Genomic DNA, 17087 nt, shown 5'->3' on the forward strand with positions numbered 1-17087 from the left:
CCAAACCACTGACAGGGAGCTGGAATAGCAAGAAATTAAGATCAAGAAATCAGAAGAAAGGTTGAGCCTAGAGTTTTAGGTCTGGGAGTCAACAGAGTATATGGTAATAACGGAGGCCACTGATGGAGAAGGCAATGGCACCCCACTCCAGTACTCTTGCCTGGAAAATCCCATGGGCCGAGGAGCCTGGTGGGCTGCAGTCCATGGGGTCGCTAGGAGTCAGACACGACTGAGAGACTTCACTTTCACTTTTCACTTTCATGCACTGGAGAAGGAAATGGCAACCCACTCCAGTATTCTTGCCTGGAGAATCCCAGGGACGGGGGAGCCTGGTGGGCTGCAGTCCCCAGGGTCGCACTGAGTCAGACATGACTGAAGCGACTTAGCAGCAGCAGCAGAGGCCACTGAAATGGATGAAACTGAACAGCGCACTGTCTATGTAGTCAAAAATGCTCAGCATCGAATTAAATCAGGGTTTCTCATTTAATTTACTGAACCACATAATCTTAATAAAGCTCAGCAGACCACCATTAAACATACGCAGAAGTCAATCTGAAGAGTAGATGATAATATGAAAAAATTATCTGCAATGTGTAGGCTAATTTTAAATATGACTGTTCAATCTCTGAACTGTCTCTGAATTGAATACAACAATTCTTGGAATTGGAAAGACTAATTTCTGGAAAGCTTGGAAAGCCTAATTTCAATATTAAATAGCAGATTAATCAAGTTAGCTACTCATACGACATCAGTGCTCCCCTAAAGAAAACCACCAGATATTTGGTGATCTACTTCCTACAATGTGAAGGCAATATTATACCATTGCCAACTCATAAAAATACAGCATGTTCTCAATAAATGAAACAACTGATACCAGAGACTGTCCCTTAGTCTATGTGTCCATGTGTGTATGTGTTTGTGTGACAGGAAGTTTGTATAATTTACTTAACTTTAATAATACAAATTCATTTCTGGGTCTGGAATTGCATCAACAGAAAACAAACTAAAACTTAAGAAAAAATTCACAGGCCCTGCTATTTTGAAGACAGTGAATCAACTTGTCTAGAGTGAGTCCCTGAAATCCTTGTTTTTAAGAGGTACTCAGATAATTATGACACAGGAGTTTTAATAACTATAATACTTTGAGATATACTAGCTTATTTTAACTATCTTAAAAACATGTTGAAAAATGTTCAAAGATTACAAAAACACATTTTAAGTAATAGTGTTATATATGCTTTAAGTAGAAAACACATTTTCTTTATTCAAATTATGTTGACTTTATATTTTGAAATGACACACACATAAAGATATAGCAAAACTGTATTTTTAATTTCATCATATTCCCCTCTAAATTCTTTATCATTTACCAAAAATAACTTTTTTAAAGCTTACTGTTTTGTCTAATGTTGTACAGACTATCAATCTACACATTTTTGTGTTTCTCTTAAAAATTAACTTATAAGGATATTATATAAAACTAACTGGTATATCACACACCAAACATGAGTACAGATTCTGTACAATGTAACAGTATACATATATATTACAAGAGACTAAATGCCTTGTTAACAGTAGGTTTAAGAAATCTTTCATGGAAAAAATCTACATCACAAAACGTGGTGGCTTGAGTATCAGCTGGTTTCCTCTCACGAATTTCTTTCCATGGGCATTAACTGTCCATTTAGCTTCATTAGTAGTTTTACCACAAGGCCAGCCTACAAAGTAAAATATACGACAACAATAAATTTGAAACATGCAAAAATGTGTAAATGACATACATGGCAGTAGACAGAGTGTTCTCTGTCTGAAAAGGAATTTTTCATTATTATAAGAGTACAATAAATTATTCAGCTAAGTTTCTTGCTTTGTTTAGCAAAGACCTGCCTTTTTACCTTGGTCTTAAATAATATTAATTTCACGTAAGAGGTTTTACTTGAAGTAAAAAGGACTGTCATTTTTAAAGAAAGAAATAATTTTACTAATACAGTAGAGTTTATTACTATCATATAAATCAAGAACTGATTAGGTACTTACCTGTTTTGTATGTACTATAAAGCTCATTTTATTTTCCATACTATGGATCTGAAAACATGAATCAGCATCTCCCAATTGCCACATAAAGCAACCATACTTAAGACTGATGAGTAAAGCCTGCAACATAATTGGAAATCATTAATATTGAAATATTTATTCAAAACAACACCTATCTTCTCTTACTATCTACACTTCTCTAGCCAGGTCTAAACAGAATGGTTCTGAAAGTTAGAATAAAACTTGTCCAAAGTGCACTTGGTAACTTGACATAGCCTGCAGCACAGAGTCACAGCAGACTTCTTGAGCAATGATACTCTTTTTCTCAGACTGACAGAGTTTTTTGAAGATGCCCATTCTGTGCTATGTATGTTTATTTATGCACACACACACACATTCAGCCATGAGAAGCAAGGATATCCTGTCTTTTGCAACAACATGGATGGAACTTGAGGGCCTTAAGCTAAAGAAGGACAAATACCATAGGATGATACCACTTAATATGTGCAATCTGAAAAAGCCAAACTCATCGAAACAGAGAGTAGGATGGTGGTTGTATCAGGCACTGGCGGGTGGGGGGAACTGAGATGTTGGTCAAAGTAGTACAAACTTTCAGTTACAAGATGAATTAAGTTCTGGGAATCTAATGTGGGGCATGGTGCTTATAGTTAGCAATACTGTACTATATGTTTGAAAGTTGCTAAGGGAGTAGATCTTAAATGTTTTCACAAGAAAACATAAATTATAATTATGTGGTGTGACAGAGATGTGGCTAACGCTATAGTGGTAACCATTTTGAAATAGGTTAAGTATAACAAATCAACACACTGTATGTACAGTTTAAACTTACCCAATGATGGGAAAACAAAGATGCCCGTTCTATCAGTGGTTTTCAAGAAAATTAAGTGTACTATAAGTTTTTACTTTCTGCAGGTTAAAAACAATTTGTTTTATATATTCAGTACCTTTTGAATATTCATACAGTACTTTCAAATCTGAAATTTATTTAATGTGGTAAAATTGGTGACTTAGGCAATTTCATATCACTGAAAATAAGTACATTGCTATATTTATAGTAAGTGAAAGAAAGTGGAAGTCACCACTGTGACTGACTCTTGAGATCCCATGGACTATACAGTCCATGGAATTCTCCAGGCCAAAATACTAGAGTGGGTAGCCTTTCCCTTTTCCAGGGGATCTTCCCAACCCAGAGATCAAACCCAGGTCTCCTACATTGTAGGCAGCTTCTTTACCACCTGAGTCAAGGGAGAAGCCCATATTTATAGTAAATATAAACATTATTTTAAAATAATATATCCTTCATATATTCAACAGAACTATTTAAAAAACAATTATAGTACCTTGTACCTACATGTTCTAAATAATGGTATATTTAAATAGGAATCCAATCTTTTGATTATTTAAAAAATAATTATCTCCTAATAAAAACTTACATTTTCTTACCTAAAAATAAATATATTCTTTGCATACATATATACAAAGAAAATGTTCATGCCATCCTTTAAAATAAATATATTTAGAAACATTACCTCTCTAGGACTAGCAGTTCTTAACATAATGCTGGTAAATAATAAACAAACAATATGCCAGAAAGATTATGATTTAGGGCATTTTGAAAGTGAGGTTCTGTAAGTGAAATATAATGTAATTAATTTAACATGTGTATACCATGTCTAATGGGAAAATAACACTTTGCTTACAAATAGCTACACTTATAAAATATAACATATGGGTAGAATCTGCTAAGATAGCTATTTACACAAAGTACACACGGAAACAGAGTTTTAAATGCAAATGAAGATATTTTTTCAGATGAAGGTGTTTACTCTATTTAAGCAAGCCTGTCATATTGACCATATAGACACCTTAGGTCTTGGTCAATCTAAGACAGCTGACGACAAGCTGACTACTCTCATCTTTGATGGTTTGAAAATCTTAGAGCTTTTATAGTGCCATAAATTAACCTGTAGCTTACGGAGCACATAGGTAATGATTATGTGGCAAGAAAACACTATTTCCCTTGGTTTCAATCACCTCTGTGTATACCCAATGACAGCATTTCTATTTCCAGAAAAAGCAGATTCTTAATAATACTGCTATCATCCTCTGCCTGCTACTGCTATCTCACTCAAGTCCTGGAACAGAGTATTATTCATAGGATGAAATGTTATAAGATACTACTGAACCATCATTTGAATACTATATAAAGCTTTTTTACTGTTGCCTAAATTTGGAATGCTACCAAAAGACAAACGTAATACACAGTTTAGAGAAAAGGCTCAGTGTTACGCCCATGGCATCACCACCAGTTCAATGAAGAAGAATTTGCAGATATTGATATAAAATGCTCTAAAATAGCAGAGGAAAAATTTCTTGAAATGACAAGGGGAATTTCTCTTTCATTTCCTTTAACGAACAGTGCAATAGGGAATAAAAAAGTAGTTATAAGATAAGAAACAGTTTATTTTGTATGAATAAAATAGTTTAAATAGAAAATGATAAGCAAATGACTCAAAAACAAGCCAATATCAAAGACTTCAAAAAGTCAAGTTCCAAGTGAATTACTGAAGCCAGTCCCCCTTCTGCATATGTCCCTGCATAGTCCTTATCTCCAATCACAAGCATATCTAATAGTATGGTAAAATAACTGCTATAACAATGATTCTAAGTTATCATGAAATAACTACCATTGAGATATTTTCAGAAGTTATGTGATTACATAAATAAGACTTAAATGATGAAAATAAATATTAGGTTTACAGTGAAATTTCCTAATCTAAAATGCCTTTTTACATAAGCTTCGCTTCAGTTCAGTTCAGTTCAGTTGCTCAGTCATGTCTGACTCGTTGCAACCCCATGAATCGCAGCATGCCAGGCCTCCCTGTCCATCACCAACTCCCAGAGTGCATGCAAACCCATGTCCATAGAGTCGGTGATGCCATCCAACCATCTCATCCTCCGTCGTCCCCTTCTCCTCCTGCCCTCAATCTTTCCCAGCATCAGAGTCTTTTCCAAGAGTCAGCTCTTCGCATCAGGTGGCCAAACTATTGCAGTTTCAGCTTCAGCATCAGTCCTTCCAATGAACACCCAAGACTGATCTCCTTTAGGATGGACTGGTTGGATCTCCTTGCAGTCCAAGGGACTCTCAAGAGTCTTCTCCGACACCACAGTTCAAAAGCATCAATTCTTCAGCGCTCAGCCTTCTTCACAGTCCAACTCTCACATCCATACATGACCACTGGAAAAGTCACAGCCTTGACTAGACGGACCTTTGTTAGCAAAGTAATATCTCTACTTTTGAATATGCTATCTAGGTTGGTCATAACTGTCCTTCCAAGGAGTAAGCGTCTTTTAATTTCATGGCTACAGTCACCATCTGCAGTGATTTTGGAGCCCACAAAAATAAAGTCAGCCATTGTTTCCACTGTTTCCCCATCTATTTGCCATGAAGTGATGAGACCGGATACTATGATTTTAGTTTTCTGAATGTTGAGCTTTACGCCAACTTTTTCACTCTCCTCTTTCACTTTCATCAAGAGGCTCTTTAGTTCTTCACTTTCTGCCTTCAGGATGGTGTCATCTGCATATCTGAGGTTATTAACATTTCTCCCGGCAATCTTGATTCCAGCTTGTGCTTCATCCAGCCCAGCAATTCTCATGATGCACTCTGCATATAAGTTAAATAAGCAGGGTGACAACATACAGCCTTGATGTACTCCTTTTCCTATTTGGAACCAGTCTGTTGTTCCATATCCAGTTCTAATTGTGGCTTTGTGACCTGCATACAGATTTCTCAGAAGGTAGGTCAGATGGTCTGGTATTCCCATCACTTGAAGAATTTTCCAGTTTATTGTGATCCACACAGTCAAAGACTTTGGCATAGACAAGAAAGCAGAAATAGATGTTTTCTGGAACTCTCTTGCTTTTTCGATGATCCAGTGGATGTTGGCAATTTGATCTCTGGTTCCTCTGCCTTTTCTAAAACCAGCTTGAACATCTGGAAGTTCACGGTTCAAGTATTTCTGAAGCCTGGCTTGGAGAATTTTGAGCATTACTTTACTAGCATGTGAGATGAGTGCAATTGTGTGGTAGTTTGAGCATTCTTTGGCATTGCCATTCTTTGGCATTGCCTTTCTTTGGGATTGGAATGAAAATGGACCTTTTCCTGTCCTGTGGCCACTGCTGAGTGTTCCAAATTTGCTGGCATATTCAGTGCAGCACTTTCACAGCATCATCTTTTAGGATCTGAAACAGCTCAACTGGAATTCCATCACCTCCACCAGACCAAGATGGTGGAACAGAAAAGTTCTGAAGTGTTCTAACAGGTATTCACAGTCCAATCCACACTTCATCCTGGCCCCAAAAATGTTCTTGTAACTAATTCAAATTTTCAAAATGAACCACTTGTTTCAGGTATTTTACTTCCTTTTAAAATTTGTATCTTTTTCATTTATACCTAATTTTTAAATAGATAAAACAATCACAGTTACATATTTTTTTAAGTTGCAAAATGCCATATAGTGAAATGTCTCTGTTCTACTCCTATGCCCAGTTACATAGTTTCCCTTTTCCAAAGGCTTTAAGAAACTTTTTATGCATACAAAAGCACCACAACAGGTATTTATGTAAATCTAGTTTTCACCTGCCCACATTTTTTTGAGGTGTAACGGACATATGACATTATATTAGTTTTAGGTATACCGCATGATTCAGTATTTGTATATACTGCAAGGATTGTTAACATTCATCACCATACACAGTTAACACATTTTTTTTTGTTGTGATGAGGAATTTTAAGATTGATCTCTCAGGAACTTTCAAATATGTAATACAGCATTATTAACTATGCTCTATCCTACATCCCATGACTTATTTTACAGTTCAAAGTTTCTATCTTTTGACTCCCTTTACCCATTTTGCCCATCTCCCAACTCCCTGCCTTTGGCAACCACCAGTCTGTTCTTATTTCTATGAGCTTGTTTGCTTTTTCAAGATTCCACCTACACAAATGAGATCATATGGCCTTTATCTTTGTCTGACTTACTTCACTTAGCATAATGCCCTCAAGGTCCATCCATATTGTTGCAAATGGCAAGACTTCATTCTTTCTAATGGCCAAGTAATAATACTCCATTGTGTATGTGTGTATAACCTTTATATTCATGCCTACATACACAGGGATGACTCTCTGAGTACTGTGGCTTGCCTTTGTAAATATCTATCCTGTGCAAAAAGCTGCTCCATACGTAGGAATTCCCCAACAATTCTGTAAGAACATAACACACATATACACACACATACACAAACTGTTTCTCTAGCCACCTGTCCACTGATGACACTTAAGTTGTTTATCTTGGCCACTGTAGGTAATGTTTCAATGAAAAGGGATGTGCATGTATCTTTCTGTGTTAGTGTTTTTGTTTTCTTCCGTTAACTACCTATTTCTACCCATTTTTACATGAATGATAGCATATTACGTATGGTTCAGCATGAAAGATATCTTAGAGATCATTCTACACAAAAATATTCTTCATTCTTTTGTATGGCTGCAAGGTATTTCAATGTAAAAATGTACTACAATTAATATTAACTCCCTATTGGTAATCATTTTGTTTTCAACCCCCATCCTCTGCTATTATAAATGAAATTGTTCATGTAGCCTAGTACTGTTATTTTAGCTATTATATATATAGTGTGACTGGTCAAAAACAGCTGAAAAGATAAAAATCTACCTTAGTTTCCATGTTGAGGAGATGAAGTCCTTTTATATTCACACCTACATACACAGGGATGACTTTATGATTACTGGGGCTTGCCTTTGTAAATATCTGTCCTGTGAAAAAAGCCGCTCCATATGTAGGAATTTCCCAACAATTCTGTAAGAACATGCGCTGTAGGTGATGCATTTCTTTACTGACACCTTCACTTGTACTAAGATTCTAAAAACAAAGTAAAATAAGGAGATGTGAAAGGAGAATGTACCTGTAACAATCCAAACAGGTCAACTAGACAGTCTCTAAAATCAAGGCTAACCCAAAGAATAACATGTGTGACGTTATCCCAAGGGTACTTTTTCTTCTGAGATCTTCTATTTAAAAAGAAAAATCAAGGTCTAAAAATAACGCTTATTTATTACATTTTAAGTGCATAGATAAAGACAGTGTATTATTTCATATTTTTAAAAAATCTCTAGCACTTACCACAGTACCAGCATACAGATGGTCGTCAGTAAAAAAATTCTATATTGTTAAAAATAAAGTATCTTGCTACTTTTTCTTTCAGATATGTGAACTATAACTTTTTAATTTCAGGAATATAAATTTAATGTACCTATGTTTAATACATTAATAATACTAACAAAATTTCCACTAGGCTGTCTCTTTTTATTTATATTTAACAGCTTACCTTGTATTCATGAAGTATTCGGTTTGTCCAGTGAGGTGCCTTACTTTTCAATTTGGTAATAGGTACAATAGATTTGAGATTTTCTTCACTGTAAGCAAATATGCCAACATTTTAAAAATAAATTATCTTTAGTAGTTAAAGTAATATAATCATTTAGATATAAATGGTTTTAAATGATTTTTGACCTGAAAAATACTATACTTTAAAATATCAGAAAACTCAACATTTTAAGCAAGAAGTCATGACCCCAGCATTGCTGAGTCTAGAGCAATGTCTCTTCTGTCAGTAAGCACAAAATATTTTTGAATACTGAAAACTACAATAAACAAACTTTAGATGTTGCTAAAACTTCAGTGTTTTCTCACAACATGAAACATGAACTAGTTTTTGGGTGGGATTCTGAAATACGTCTGCCTTATAACTTTTTTTTTTTAATACGTATCTAAGTAAGGTTTTAGTGAATTTATTTAAACATACAGTAAAGAAAGACAAGTATAAGGCATATCACACTATATTCAAATATAAGAAAAATAACCTTGGAGAGAATATAACTTGAAAGAATGCATTACTATAGGTTTTCTTCTCATTCCATGCCTTATATTATTTAATTCCAAACCACTGTCTAAATAGTTCTTAATAACAAATTTCTAAACTTCCTTGGTAAGCTGAATCTTGGGCATAGCACAAGACCATGAATTATATTAAATACTTACTTTAGGAAACCTTGCTTGTGTTTCTTACTCTCGTAATTTCCATAAACTATTTGCAACAGTAGACTTGCCAACGTTATCAGTTTAGCATCAGGAGCTGTATAAAAGCCCTTCAGTAAATTATATCTGGCTTCATCAAAGAGAATAAGAATAGCTAGTGGGTCTTCAATCTTAAAGGAGAAAATATAGTATGGTTATTAGGCCACAATTTCCTGTTATAAATATACAACTTGTCACTAACATGAAAAAGCAAAAGCTATGTAACTGCATATAAATAAGCTGTTTTTGCTTTAGAGCAGAGGTTGATAAGTCTTTTCTATTAAAGACCAGACAGTATTATTTTAAGCTTTGTGAGTCATAAAGTCTCTAATAGGGTGACTCAACTCTTCTAGTTTAGCACAAAAGCAGCTGTAGACAATATATCTACAAATGTCAGAGTTCTACTAAAACTTTTTATACTGATTCGGAAATTTGAGTTTCATGAAATGTTCACATGACATGAAGTATTAATTCTTCTGAATTTTTCAACCATTAATAGCTTACAGGATATACAAAAATAGGCAACAGTTCAGATATGGTAATAGGCCAGTTTGCTAACCTCTGATTCAAGTCCAGTAAATTATCATCAGTTTATGGATATGAGTGTGAGTAATTTCTAGTACAATTTTACTTAAATTCTTTATATTCCTCAAACATCCTTCTATATTTTATGCTTCACACAACATAGTAATGAATCACAAAGAAGATGAAAGGAAGTACTGTCAATTCCCAGAAGGATACATGAAGTTTGAAAAGAACTTAACAGTTTTTATTTGATAAATAACATGAAAGGAGAGCATACTTTTTTTAAGTTTTAAAAACTAAAGTTTCCCTTTATCCAATAAGATTAAAAAAGACTGAAAAATGCTACCCTACAGAATACATTTATACCTGGAATAATATGATCACCAATTACAGAGATTCTAAATAAATACTTGAGTATCTCCATATATGATTCAAAATGACCCAAATTCCTTACAGTAAAAAGTTTTGTTGTCTTGCTAACTAAAATAGCACTCCACACAATATTTAAAAAATCAAAACAGAATTTCATGGAGGAAAAAAGATAAGGGGATTGCTCTTGATTAAAAGAAGCAAAGAGGTAACAAATACAAAGCATGAAGGTTGACTAGCTTCTTCAGTTGAGCGTTTTAAGAGACTGAGAAACTGGGGGGGAAATCTGAATATGGGTCTAATATTAGATATTATTGAGGAAATATTATTAGGTTGATAGTGGTACTGTAGTATGTATAGTACATCCTTGTTCTTAGAATATGATGTTAAAATATTTAAGGATGAAGTGCCATGATGCCTGCAACTCAATTTTAAATGGTCTACAAAGAAAAGAGAGGAAAGGTGAAGCAAATATAGTAAAATGTTAACAATTAGTGAATTTAATGAATGGTATATGGTATATATTTTATTACTTTTTCAACTTTTCTATGGGTTTTTGATTTCTGAAGCTAAATGTTGGGAAAAAGTGAAAGAAAACATTTTTCTAGTAAAAATCGACTTGTGAATTTGAAGAATTTGCGTAGAGAATAGTTATAATTCCTAATAGTGTATTCAGGGAGTATTAGTCAACAACTGTTCTTTTTAAATGAAAGTAGGCTCTTCTTACCCTAAAAGAACAATCCTAACCAAAAAACTGCAATTCTTCTATCTTTCAGATGGTAAAAACAGGCATTTCTCAATTACGCAAAGAGTGAAAGAACGTAACCACTTCACCAGATGATGCTATTCTGATTCACTGTAAGTACTCTTTAAACCTTACTTCTTTTTCACTTGACCCTACTTTACCTAAGTTGTAGTATAAAATGCAATTAATTTAATGTCCAAGTACTATCATTATTATGACTCTTTCTCTACCAGCCAACTGTGAAAATATTACTTAAGTGGAGAAGGAAGACAGGCTAAGTATACTTAGATCACTTGCAGATTTTATAGCTCTATCACATTTTGCTTAACAAAAGTTGCCACTTTACCTATGTTTTAAGTGTAGAAGTTAGTGGCATCCATTACATTCATGATGCTGTGAACCGTCACCACTGTTTTCACATTTCAACATCCAAACAGAAATTCTGTAACCAGTAAGTCCTCATTCTCTTTGCATCACACCTATGGTAATCTCTAACATACTTTCTGTTTGTGAATTTGCTTGTTCTAGATATTTATTTAAGGTAAGTTAAATCAAACAGTTTTTCCTTTTGTGTCTGGCTTATTTCACCTAACATATTTTCAAGGTCCATCCATGTTATGACATGTTTCAGCACTTCATTCCTTTTTATGGATGAATAAGAATCCATTGTATGTATAGACTGCAGTTTTCTTTATCCATTGATCTGTTGATGAACACAGCTCGTGTCCACCTTTTTGGTTATTATGAATATTGCTGGTAAGAATGTTGGAATACAAATATTTGAGCTCTTGTTTTCTTTAGATATGCACCTAGGAGTGGAATTGCTGAATCAAATAATAATTCTATGTTTACTGTTTTTAAGAACTATTCAACTATTTTCCACAGAGGCCACACCATTCTATATTACTATCTATAGCATACAAAGGTTCTATTTTCTCTATTTCCTCAACCATCAATATCTTCCTTTATAAACTATTATTATTACAACCATCCTAGTAGGTGTGGATTCTTAGTGTGTGTGTGTTTTTTTCTTATTGTGTTTTGATTTGCATTTCCTTAATGCCTAATGATCTTGAATAACATCTCATGTGCTCATTAGCCACTTGTATATCTTTACTGGAGAAATGTTAAGTCCTTTACCCAATTTAATTGAGTTGTCTTTTTGTTGCTGAGTTGTAGGAGTTCCTTTTATATTCTGAGTAGTAAACATTCAACATTCAGAAAACTAAGATCATAGCATCCAGTCCCATCACTTCATGGCAAGTAGATGGGGAAACAATGGAAACAGTGAGAGGCTTTATTTTGGGGGGCTACAAAATCAATGCAGTTGGTGACTGCAGCCATGAAATTAAAAGACACTTGTTCCTTGGAAGACAAGTTATGACCAACCTAGACAGCGTATTAAAAAGCAGAGATATTACTTTACCAACAAAGGTCCATCTAGCCAAAGCTATGGTTTTTCCAGTAGTCATGTATGGATGTGAGAGTTGGACTGTTAAGCAAGCTGAGCACCAAGAATTGATGGTTTTGAACTGTGGTGTTGGAGAAGACTCTTGAGAGTCCCTTGGAATGCAAGGAGATCCAACCAGTCCATCCTAAAGGATATCAGTCCTGAATATTCATTGGAAAGACTGATGTTGAAGCTGAAACTCCAATACTTCCATCCTAAAGGATATCAGTCCTGAATATTCATTGGAAAGACTGATGTTGAAGCTGAAACTCCAATACTTTGGCTACCTGATGTGAAGAGCTGACTCATTGGAAAAGACCCTGATTCTGGGAAAGACTGAAGGTGGGAGGAGAAGGGAATGGCAGAGGATGAGATGGTTGGATGGCATCACCGACACTATGGACATGAATTTGAGTAAACTCCAGGAGCTGGTGATGGACAGGGAGGCCTGGAGTGCTGCAGGCCATGGGGTTGCTGAGTTGGACATGAATGAGCGACTGAACTGAACTAAACTGAAACACTTATCATATATATGATTTGCAAGGGTCGTCTTCTATTATCTAGCATCTTTTCTCTTTAATGATAATGTCCTTTGATTTACAAATGATTTTAATTTTGATTAAGTCCAATGTATCTATTTTTTCTTTTGTTACTCATGTTTTTGGTGTCATATCTAAAGCTCCATGGCCAAATCTAAGGTCATAAAGATTACACATATATTTTGTCCTAAGAATTTTATGGTTTTGGCTTTTATATTTAGGTTATTGAGACACTGAGTTAATTTTTGATGCGGTGTGAGATCAGAATCCAATTTGATACTTTTACATGTGAATTTCCAGTTGCCCTAGCATCATCTGTTGAAGAAACTACTCTTTCTTCATTGAATTCACTTGGCATCTTTGTCAAAAATTAGTTGTAATGGTATATGGAGTCATTTGAGGACTCTCAACTCTATTCCATTCCCAATTCTATCCTCATACCAGTACCAAATTGTCTGGATTACTATAGCTTTGTACTAAGAAATTGGGAAATGTGAATCCCTTCACTTTATTCTTGTAGTTTTCAATATATAAGTCTTGCATCTCTTTTATTAAATTTATTCCTAGGTATTTTATCCTTATAAAAGTTATTCCAAAGGATTTAATTTCCTTTTTTGAGTGTCTGTGGCTGGTTATAGAAACAATTGATTTTCACGTGTTGAGCGTGTACCCTACAACTCTGCTGAATCCATTTATTTTTTATTTTTTTTAATCCATTTATTAGTTTACCAGCTTTTGTGTAGATTCTTTGGAATTCCCTATATAGGATCATTTCATTTTTCATCAACAGAGACAGTTTAACTTTTGCCTTTTCGATTTGGATGTCCCTTTTTTTTCCTTTCTTTACTTTTTGGTGCTGCTGGGGAGAGTGTGACCAACTACTTTCATTAGAACTTCTTGTTCTGTGTTAAACAGCAGTGGTGAAAGCAGGCATCCTTGTCTTGTTCCTGATCTTAGGAGGAAAAGTTTTCAGTCTTCCACCATCGAGTATGTTAACTGTGGGTTTTTTATAAATGCCATTTATAGGACTGAGGAAGCTCCCCTCCTAGTTTTCTGAGAGTCCTATCAAGAAAAGCTATTGGATTTTGTCAAATGTCCTTTTTACCTTAAGTTGGATAATATAAGATAGACAATAGTCAGACATAAAATATTTACCAAGTTTGGACAAGGTCACTGAAATTTTCACATGTTGAAATGTGCTTAACCTTATGTATTTAGTATTTCCTTGAATAAAAGAATAAGGAAATGCATTGTATATTTTCTTCACCAAATTTATGAGATCTCAGAACTTTTCTTTTCCCCAGTTTTCAAAACTACTGCTGTATTTAGACTATCACCTAGTTTAACTTGTAATATATCCCTTAGGTTTTTTCCTTGTTTGATCATCCTTCAGATGGCATTATTTCACTTCTAACATTTATAGTAATTCAAATCCAGACATACTTATTTAGGACAGATTTTTTTCTTAATCATGTAAATTCCATTCTCATTTTTTACTATATGTATAGTTCTCTGTTGAATCTAAAAGAATAGCTACATACTGACTACTTTTTAATGTCCCCTTTGTAAATATAATCTTCTGTATCTAGAATTTTTTTTTTTAGTTCTCTCTATTCTCTTTAGGGTGGAATCTTGATTTCTTTTGTATTTTAAGACAATGGAGGTGGAAATGGAAAAACCAACCAGGGGCTTTGTAAGTAGACTGACTCAAACTCTACCACTTACAATAGGGATGTGAGGATTGAACAGAAAAACAGAAATGAACCCTCCTGTAAAGGAAGAGCACAATGTTTGCCTCTGGTGCATAAAATAGGAACTCAGCAGATTCTGAACATAAATGACTATAAAAAAGATTTCTGAGCAAACCTTTTTCTCAACTTCCAAAGGAAGTCTCACATCTCTTCTTAGGAAAAGCTGTGGTGTTTCCCTTTGGGGATCCAAATTAGTCAATTCAGCAAGTATTTCTGGCCAGTCACGAACGTGTTGCAATGGTTTATGGTAAGGCTTGAGTTGAAGGCCTGAAAAACATCTTTCCCTTAATAAATGATAATGTAGAATGAACTAATTACATCAACACAGAGAAACTTTTCATTAAATTCTGTACCTAAGTATTGAACACACACAAATTAAAGGTCTAAATTTAAATCAGTATTGATTTTAATCAATATTATGCCCAATTTGAGGTTAAATGTTTTTTAAGAATATAAGAATTATGAGAATAATTCTGGAAATGAATTAAAATTTATCAAATGAATTTAAGATCTTTAATTCCATGATAGCCTATTTAATTATGATAAAATCAGTAAAAATTTAGTGTTTAAAAATATAAAGTTAAATCACTAGAAAACAAATCACAACCACCTCAATGAAATCCCTTATGTATTTGCAATACTTTGTCTGAGAGACCAAATCTGTAGTGACATTAGGCTGAGTTTAAATAAAGAGTTGAACATGACTGAGAGACTGAACTGAACTGCAATAAAAAGATCTGATAGAAAACCAATATAAAGAAAAAGAATATCTGTATTATTCTGAGAGGAGGTAATAAGCACTGAAAATAAAGGCAAGTTGGATGCATTTAAATGGCATTCAAATGAAATTTAAACTGCATTTAAACAGCATTCAGATCAAATTTCACGGCCAAAGAAAAAATGTTTTGGCTTTTACCACTTCAAACATTGTATGGCGCTTCCCTAGTGACTCAGTAGTAAAGGATCCGCTTGCCAATGCAGGAGACATGGGTTTATGGCCGATCCAGGATCATCCCGCATGCTGGGGAGAAACTAGGCCCGTGCGCCACAACCCCGAGCCTTTGCTCCGGAGCCCACAGGGCGCCACTACTGAGCCCATACGGCGCCACTACTGAGTCCACACGGCGCCACTACTGAGTCCACACGGCACCACTACTGAGGTCCACACGCCCTAAGGCCTGTGCTCCAGGACAACAGATGCCACTGTTCTTCTGCTGCACTGCAATCAGAAGCCCTCACGCCACAGCTAGAGAGTAGGCCCCACTTGTCACAACTAGAAAAACGTCCACGCAGCAGTGAAGAACAGCACAGCCAAAAATAAATCAATACAATTAGTAAAAAACATCCCAACATTGTATGAATAAAGAGGGGCCAGGAGCAAGCAGAGGCTTATCTGTTTCAGCAGTTTGAACATAATTTATGTAAAAGAGAGTATATCATTTGAAAATTTAAAAGTCAATAACAACTGATGCTACACTTGCAGTTTACCAACTCACTCTCAGAAAGGAATAATGAGGTTTATACATCAGAATAACAAGTTTCTTACTGAGGTTTTCTGAACAGATCCAAATAGTGAAATATTGCTGCGTTTCTTGAGAGAGACGCATTCCTTCCATTATCTGCTGCACTGTGGTATTATTTCCATGCTTCAGTTCAACAGAGCGGTATGATCCATCCATTCTGTATATACGAACTTTTTCATACTAGGACAAAGAATGATAATAAATTATGCAACCTGGGTAGAAATTATACATCCCAACCCCCCAAAATGCTTTAATTTTAACTTCATCTGCTTTATTATAGATTTCTAATATGTAAAGTATCAGAAAAACTACTTTAAGTGAGAATCTTCTGACAATATTTAATTTTTTCTATTTTTGCCTTGCAGCACAGCTTGCAATCTTTGTGGCCCAATAAGGGATCAAACCTGTGCCCCCTGCACTGGAAGCTTAGAATCCTAACCACTTGTGGCAAATTTTTTAAAAATTTACTTCCATTATTTATATTTTTAAACATGAAATTTCTTCTGAATATTCCATGGTCAAATAAGTTTGAGAAATGAAGACAAATGGTTTTTAAAAAAATATTCAACTTCAAAATCTTCTGAGAGGATACTTTAAAGCTATTAATGTACAATGTAAATACAGTGGGGGATATAGACTCGGTTAACTAAATCTGGTGCTAGTTAACTACCTCATGAGTTTAGTGGGCCACAAATTACAATGTAGAAATGTGTACCAGCAATAATTTACCCCAAGAGGAATCTGTGATAAAGGACTTTGCAGATAAAAGTTATGAACAATGGACCTTGAGCCAGTTTCTTTCTTCCAGTTCAGAAAATCACAGAGATGATATTATCAATTCATTTTTATTGCTACAGGAAGTAACTGATGCCTCTAAACAACTTCCAGGACAGTTCATTTTAGGGAAAAGTACCTAATTCCTTTTACTGTATACATCCAGATTTAAAGATTATATGAGAAATAAAAATGTGTTTTT

General features: G+C 34.7%; 1 protein-coding gene across 8 annotated transcripts in view; it reads right to left on the bottom strand.

The window, feature by feature from the left end:
* Positions 1 to 1238: 1238 nt before the first annotated feature.
* The window catches only part of KRIT1 (KRIT1 ankyrin repeat containing), a 39371-nt gene continuing 23522 nt past the window's right edge, over positions 1239 to 17087 (bottom strand). For all 8 annotated transcript variants that reach the window (XM_060414450.1, XM_015095183.4, XM_060414451.1 and 5 more), the window contains 7 exons: positions 16135 to 16291; positions 14704 to 14855; positions 9174 to 9340; positions 8461 to 8548; positions 7788 to 7994; positions 2038 to 2154; positions 1239 to 1718 (listed from right to left, as the gene is read on the bottom strand). In XM_060414450.1, coding sequence (XP_060270433.1) covers positions 1650 to 1718; positions 2038 to 2154; positions 7788 to 7994; positions 8461 to 8548; positions 9174 to 9340; positions 14704 to 14855; positions 16135 to 16291 — 957 coding nt within the window. In that variant the 3' untranslated portion in view covers positions 1239 to 1649. The remainder of the gene's footprint in view (positions 1719 to 2037; positions 2155 to 7787; positions 7995 to 8460; positions 8549 to 9173; positions 9341 to 14703; positions 14856 to 16134; positions 16292 to 17087) is intronic.

The sequence above is a fragment of the Ovis aries genome, chromosome 4, assembly GCF_016772045.2.
Source record: "Ovis aries strain OAR_USU_Benz2616 breed Rambouillet chromosome 4, ARS-UI_Ramb_v3.0, whole genome shotgun sequence".
Classification (NCBI taxonomy): Eukaryota; Metazoa; Chordata; class Mammalia; order Artiodactyla; family Bovidae; genus Ovis; species Ovis aries.